This window comes from Tachysurus vachellii, chromosome 3, assembly GCF_030014155.1.
Source record: "Tachysurus vachellii isolate PV-2020 chromosome 3, HZAU_Pvac_v1, whole genome shotgun sequence".
NCBI classification, from domain to species: Eukaryota; Metazoa; Chordata; class Actinopteri; order Siluriformes; family Bagridae; genus Tachysurus; species Tachysurus vachellii.
Window position 1 is genome coordinate 12,688,862 of NC_083462.1, and position 7,963 is coordinate 12,696,824.

The 7,963-nt window shown below is 39.2% G+C and overlaps 1 protein-coding gene across 1 annotated transcript in view; it reads left to right on the top strand.

Annotated features, from left to right (window-relative positions):
- Positions 1-7,092, top strand: part of LOC132842865 (terminal nucleotidyltransferase 5A-like) — a 9,718-nt gene extending 2,626 nt beyond the window's left edge. The window contains exon 2 of the mRNA XM_060865795.1: positions 5,407-7,092. Coding sequence (XP_060721778.1) covers positions 5,407-6,420 — 1,014 coding nt within the window. The 3' untranslated portion in view covers positions 6,421-7,092. The remainder of the gene's footprint in view (positions 1-5,406) is intronic.
- Positions 7,093-7,963: the final 871 nt, after the last annotated feature.

Here is a 7,963-nt window from a genome sequence, read left to right on the forward strand (position 1 = left end):
AACATGATTAAGATCTGCAAATTATGCAGGACAAATCCCTGTGGAGAAATCAGCGTTTCACAGCTCAAAATCAAACCTGCGGAAACAGGCACAGGTAAGACATCAGCTAGCTGAGTGAGCTAGACTAGCTACAGTAGTATCTCAATATGAAACTCTGTATGTGACAAGTCCGTCACATTGACTTATTACCAGCACTTATACTCATCAGCGTGATTTGTTCAGTTTCCACTGCTTTTTCTAACTTCAACACACACACACACACACGATTCCTCTACAGACTTGCACACGTTCTTTTTTTTACCCTTCTACACCAAACCTGAAGCTAAACTTCAGGAAACCTTTTGGGCTCTTTTAGTTTTGGAAAAATAAAAATAAAAAGCTTCAGGTTTTTTTTTTTTCAACAAGACGTTAACTTGTTGGGATCAGCTAAAACGTACCGCCAAGCTCGACATTTTCAGATTTTCCTTTCTTTGTTATTACCAGGTGAACTGTATTTCCCCAAGGCGAATCATTTTCGGCATGTGGAATCGACGCCAAAGCTTTTGGATTGTCTTTAAGTTTTCAATGCCAGGAACTGTGGAACCAGCTCTTTTCCGAACGAACCTGCAGCACATTTGATGTTAACTGAAAGTCTTGATGATATCCTATAACATTTGGTACAATATATATTGTGTATGCTAAGAATATTCAACAAGTTTGCTTCTAAATGGCCCATTGCTGTTACTAACATACTTTAGTTACGACATGTGATTTCAGCTTTCTCCATTTCAGGAGAACTTTGGTTGTACCAATTTAGTAAAGTTCTCCACCATATTCCATGTGTTTTTAGTCTAAATAAAATTAAACATATAGATATATGTTACTAATCAGATTTGTTTCCAGCTATTTTTATTTTTCAAATTTGATCAATATTTTGATTAGTTGTTACATAAGCTGCTAGGGTTCAGTTTGCGTTTCTGAGATAATATTGCCCTTTTTCTCCTTTTCACCCCAGGGAGCCTACTACATATATTAGCAGAATGGCAGATAAAAACAACTGATGGAAACTGGGCCTGAATACTAGATTACCAGTCCACCTTTTAAAGGACTCTTGTGATGGATGAAGTAGCTGTAGTGTGTCTAGAAGATGAATTGTAAGCAAATCGATTATTGCAAGTGTGATCCGAAAGTCATGAAGAATTGAATTAAAGACCGTCAAGATTAATTGTAGACAGATGCGCTTTTAATTTTTATGGGTGAATGTGGACTCAGTAAGTGTGGTGGTGAAGGCATGGCATTAGGCTTGCAAATTGGGGTCTTATGACTGCGGATTAATAATCGGTTATCAATGTATTAGAACAACTCTCTCTGTACTTTTAAGCCCTCAAAAATATTGTAAGGTTGATAAAATATGGCTCGCATATGTTGAAGAATTACCTGACTCAAGAATGTGAAAGAAAAGCAGGTCTGGAGTTGAAGAAGTGACAAAACCTGATTTCTCAGAGAGATTTGTGAGTTAAATGACAACATCTGGTTAGCAAAAAGAGCCTATGAATTGATGAGGAGGAAGGGGAGTAGACATTGCTACAGGAACCAGAAATGGGACTTTATAAGGTTGTCACACTTTATAGAGTAAACAGGGGAGGGAGCTGCGGTGGATAGAGGGATGTGGTTGTGATGGATGTGGAGTATGTTTAGAGGGTCAGGATGACTGAGGGCTTCAACGGGAGAGAAATTTCAAGCTGGAAGTTGCCTCCTTTAATGTGGTTCCATTGGAACATCATCTTATAGATAGACGCCTAGTGTTGGTTACCTTTTATGGAGTCAAGGTGGAGTGAAAATGTGCTTCTTAATGTTTATACTGTAGATAGTCAAATTGTAGGGAAAACTTGCTGCAGTGAGGATGCCCTGGAGCTGACACTTACTCAGATCATGGCTGCGTGATCATGTAGTGTGTAAAGTCAGGAAGACTGGTACTTGTTTCAGGTTCACTGACATTTCATCAGGCATCTCCAGTCAGCAAGTGATGACAGCTGGGAAGCTTTTTAGCTATTTCATTTCCAAATACGCATGAAAATGTTCCATATTGACTGAAGTGTTTGCATTTGTTGTGTTCATCACTAAGCTCCGTCATGCAGAAACTTGACTAATAGAGAAAGAGTGAGATTTAGGAATTCATATGAAGTGGCAGACACATGAGACTTATTTATTGTAAAATTTGTATTCCTTAATAGGTCACTCTACTTATATTGGAAAGTGTGTCGATTGCGACAGTGTCGATGCAGTGTAGAGTTTGAAGTTCTTATGAGCAGAAAGACAAGAGAAATCATATGGAAAATGAGTTTTTCAATGAAAGTCTAACACTATCACTAGTCTGATATTGTATTATGCCTATAAACACATAAATATGCATTTGAAACGAATAGGCAAGAGGTTCAGTGTAGCATAGCTGCAGTTTTTGAAACTGATAGATAACATGACATTTGATTTTTATTTATTTATTTATTTATTTATTTATTTGATTTAGTTGATATCGCTTCAGTCCAGTCTAAATCTCTCCAATGCATAACTGCTTAATCTTCTGCTCATGGCTCGATGCTGGAATGCTTCGATAATTGCGAAACAGTCTCCTGAGAGTTTAACAGTTTAACTGATTTTTCTGTAATGATACCCATGACACCCATTGTCTCTTTGTGATTGTCACAGCAAATTACTCAAGTGTTTTTACACAGCTTAAGGGGATAAACAACAGGAGGATAAACAGCAGAAAAAAAAACACCTTTATCTTAAATAATGAATGAAAAGTTTGGCAACTTATACAATTCAGTTCAATTCCATTTTATTTCTAAAGCGCTTTTAACAGTGGACATTGTCTCAAAGCAGCTTTACAGAACATTGGAAATGTAGTACAAAAAAGTTCAAGATTAATATTAGACATCTATTTAAATGTGTTTGTATTTATCCCTAATGAACAAGTCTAAGGTGACTTTGGTGAGGAAAAACTCCCTTAGATGGAAGAGGAAGAAACCTTGAGAGGAACCAGACTCAAAAGTGAACCTCATCCTCATTTGGGTGACACAGAGTGTTATTATGAATAATGTCCTTTCTACAGTCAGATATAGTCTGACAATTGTGTATTGATGAGGAGATTGTTGTCCTCAAAGATCACATGGCGTTCTAAATCTTCATGAAGCAGAACACAACTGGAGCTGATGTATCTCTAGATGCCTCGGGATCCTCACAGGCTTGGCTTCTTATCAACGATGGTCCAAAATCTTCATGACATGTAGCTGTTTGACATGTATAGCTGTGGCGGTCTCTGCTTGGTGAAGGTGTTTGAGAGTGTGCTGAAACTCAGGAAGCTCTTTTTTGTGCCAGTACATGTGTATTCTGTGGTTATATGGATGTTGTAGTATATCAGTGATCTGGGTTCAATCAATGGAGTTTAATATTGCCTAAATACTCGCTGTCCGTTGTCTTGTCTGTTGTCTTGTTTGTTGTCTGTTTTTGTTTGAACTCCTGTGTGAAGAAACAACAAACGAGCTTCAATTTGAGCTTTGGGTTTTGAGTTGAGTTTGCTGCTTAGCATCATCAAGCTTCTTTTGTTATACAGCGGCTCCTGTTCTACCACTGTTTAAATTCACACCAGCTGAGACACTTGACAAGAATGCAAGAAATCCTTCTAACTCCATAATGAAATCATATTTCTGTATAAAAATATTGACGTTATTAGCAGAAGTAGACAGTAGAAAACCAATATCATTAGCATTTATGTAGTTCAATACCTGAGCTATGCTTATGGCTTGAATATTTGGCTTGAAATTTGATTCAAAATACAGATGTGGAAGAGATTATGTTCACATTTTTATCTGATTAGACACAGTATGGTGGTTCTGGGTTGTTGATCTGAGGATCAGGGTTCAAGCCTCAGCACTGCCAAGCTGCCACTCATGGGGCCCTTGAGCAAGGCCATTAACCCACTCTGCTCCAGGGTGCCGTATCATTGCTGACCCTGCACTCTGACCCAAACCCTCAAAGTTGTGATATGTTAAGAAAGAATTTCACTGTGCTGAAATGAACATGTGACAAAATAAAATTTCTATTCTGTGCTATATCTTAAGTGTGAAATAGTAAAAAAATAGGAAGAAATCACAGGTATTTCCCTCTGAATGCCATAATGAGCTTCACCACGGTAAGGAAAGGAAAGTTGGAGGATAACTAAAGCTTGGTAACAAAAGCTTAATTTATTCTTTAACACGTTACAAAGCATAAAAAACAACTATAATATTGTCATTTGTATATGCGATATATATATGAAAACATTTTTTAATCGATGGCAGAATTCTTGAATTTTTTGTATGTCAATCACATGCAATGTATAAATATGAAAATCGTACTTAAGTACAGCGATGAAGTAAATACACTTCACATCATTTACTCTGACTTCAATGCGCTGAAGTTTAAAGTGAACCAGGATGAACTGTGTGGTTGTAGACCTCACTCAGAGTGTAAGAGAAAAAGAGCATGAGAAAGAGGAGAAAAAGCTGCCAAGAGCTTTTAAACCAACACAAGCAGTGACTTGTCATCCCCTGAGGATAATCTGCATGCTTTCAGAGAACTCAATCCCTTTACGTGTAAAGTTATATGGCTAAATCACTCATCTGTATCAAATCAGGGAGTTATCTTTGTCTCTGAGAACATTGTGGAAGAGAAAGTGAATATTTTGCCTCCCTAACTGTGTACGTCTAGCATGGCAGTCTGGATTATGACTCAGATTTCATCTAGACTGACTAACTATTTAGACTGCTGAAGAATTCTTGTGCGTTATGAATAGACGTGTTTATACATCACGCCTTGAATGTGATATGAGCAACATTCAGCCGAGGTTCTCAATCTGGTCAATACATTTAAACGCTCACATCTGATGCCCTCGTCGTTTCTGAAGTTACTGTCATTGGTATGTGAAGAAAGGCTGATCTGTTTAGGGGAAAACCTATAAGGCAAAGAGGAGTCACTGCAGATTTCAATGGCAAATTAAAGACAAAATACAAAGACATTAAAAGGAATTTTGTAAGCTTGCTATAAAGGATAGGTCCAGTAATAAAAGTTAAAAACCCACTAGTTAAACGTGCAAATGTACACTGACTATTAAATCTGTATCAATTTAATAATGACTGAGTGAATTTTTTCTTAATCCAACAAGATTCTCATAATTATAATAATAATCACAATATTGTATACTGGAATGTTTCTAGCTGTTTTAAAATTGCTATTTTTTTAAAGCAATTAAGTGTCCATATTTCTTCACCAATAGCAGAGTAAAGCCAGGATGAAAACCAATGGTCTGCCCTCATTAATCATCAGCACTCATTGAGAAATGTACTTATTTTGTTTCTGCATCTTTTTCTGTCTTCCTGTTTGCTGTAGGTGGTAAGGGCCAGACTGGAGGATCAAGGTGTGGTCGTCCGTGATGTCAAACTGAATGGTTCAGCTGCAAGCTATGTGCTTTACAAGGACACCGGGTTAGGATACAAGGACCTGGATCTGATCTTTGGCCTGAGTTTGAGTGACGACAGGACGTTTGATGTGGTAAAGGAGGTGGTCCTGGCCAGCCTGCTGAACTTCCTGCCAGCTGGAGTGAACCGTGAGCGGCTCAGTGCTCTTGCCCTCAAAGAGGCATATGTGCAGAAGCTGGTCAAAGTGCGCACTGACACAGACTGCTGGAGCCTCATCTCTCTTTCCAACAATACCGGCAAGAATGTAGAGTTGAAGTTTGTTGACACGCTACGGCGCCAGTTCGAGTTCAGCGTGGACTCATTTCAGATCGGTCTCGACTCGCTGCTGCTGTTTGACCGCTGCTCTGAGGCACCTATGTCAGAGAGCTTTCACCCAACTGTGATTGGTGAGAGCATGTATGGTGACTTTGAGGAAGCTCTGGATCACCTGCGTTCCAAGATTATCGCTACACACAGTCCCGAGGAGATCCGTGGTGGAGGTTTGCTGAAATACTGCCACCTGCTGGTGAGTGGCTTCAGGCCAGCGTCGGAGGAGCACATGAAAACGCTACAGCGCTACATGTGCTCACGTTTCTTCATCGACTTCCCAGATGTAGGTGAGCAACGAAGAAAACTCGAGGCGTACCTTCAAAACCACTTTGCTGGCATGGAACACAAACGCTACGAGTGCCTGGTGACCCTGAGGAACGTTGTTGATGAAAGCACCGTATGCCTGATGGGTCACGAGCGGCGGCAGACCCTGGCACTCATCTCAGCACTGGCGCTGCGCACACTCACCGAACAGAACGCCATCCCTGCGCTCCCTAACGTTACCTGCTACTACCAACCGGCTCCGTACGTGCACGATGGGAACTTTAGCAACTACTATGTGGCTCAAGTGCACTCACCTGCACACACTTATCGGACATGGCTGCCCTGCAGCTGAATTCCAAGAAGAGGCAGACGGCTTCAACTTTTAAGTTCTGAGCTGTGTGTATGAGTGTATGCCTTTCCATACACATCATGCTCGAGAGAAGAAGAAAAAAAGGGGGAAATATTTGTGATTATACCTTTTTTTTTTTTACTTAATTTTTTGTGTACTGTCTCCCATCTCCACAAAAATAATGAACACTGCTGTAGCCAATAAACAGGTTTGAGCCATTCTGTTTTGTTTTACGCCATACTAGTTATGAAAACTTTCAAAAGTATGAGGGAAATGAGAAAAAACAAATTCTGAAGCAGTACTCATCCATTTTTTTGAAATGTATATAGTTTGTTTCTGTATGTATATACAATAAAAGTTTATAACTTAAAAAAGTCCCAATCATTCTGCAGAAAAAAACAATCTGACAAGACTTTACAAGAGTGTGCAGGAAGATAATGTTCAGGTCTGACTAGGGTTTTTTTAAACTTCTTCCTTATTTGAATTTGTGACAACCAAAGATTTTATTTTGAGGCTCCCTGTATTGTATCTGTGATTGTGACTAAAGTGCCTGAAACTGACTACAAAACACAAAAGTATGTAACAGTTTTATCCTTTGTGATATTGTACAGTGTATTTTAATTTTCAGCATCAGGGCATTTTCTTATTAAATATTGAATAAAAAAACAAATTAAATATCGATTGATTTTAGCGTATTTATATATATATATGTGTGTGTGTGTGTGTGTGTGTGTGTGTGTTTATTACTGTCAGCTTTTTGTTCTAATACACATTTCAAGTCACAAGGTGCACAACAGCTGTAGAGCACACGGAGTGATATGGAAACATCTCCTCTCACTGGAATTAACTGCAATTAATATCAACAGCAAAAACAACTGATTATGACGGTCACATTTCTCTCAGATTTCCCACTTGTGTTCATATGGAGAAGCCTGTCATGGTTAAGGCAGATGAGCCAAAATACAACCCCCCCCACCCCAAAAAAATTTACTAAGTAGTACTTGCTATTCCATCACAAATAATGGCATTTTTTATGGGGTGGGAGTGGGGGGGTGGATAGGATCAGAAAGTAAACAGTGGCGAGTCTACATAAGGAAAAAGAGCACTCTCTTGGGATGCTTGCTGTAGTGGAAACCAAATGGAAATCCATCTGGTCTGGTGAGTAGAACTGTTTACACACACACACACACACACACACACACACACGAACACTACCCGATAGCACGAGAGAGGAAAAATTCATGATGGTAAATGATTTTGGTCTTTGGCTGCCTATTTAGTAAGACATACACACATACATATAATAGTGTGCTTCTGATGATGTAATTTAGTGGGGTGAGACCCCTCTACTTCCTGTTTCCTGTGTGCCACTAAATAAGCTCTGCTCATCTATTGGTCACTTGTTTGTCCATCCTGGTCCCTCATATACTGCTTGAAATTTAGTGCATATTTATGAGCTCTTGTTCATCTTACACGCACACAGAGCGAGAGCGAGAGAGAGAGAGAGAGAGAGAGAGAGAGCCTGGATCTGGATTTTTGTCATAGC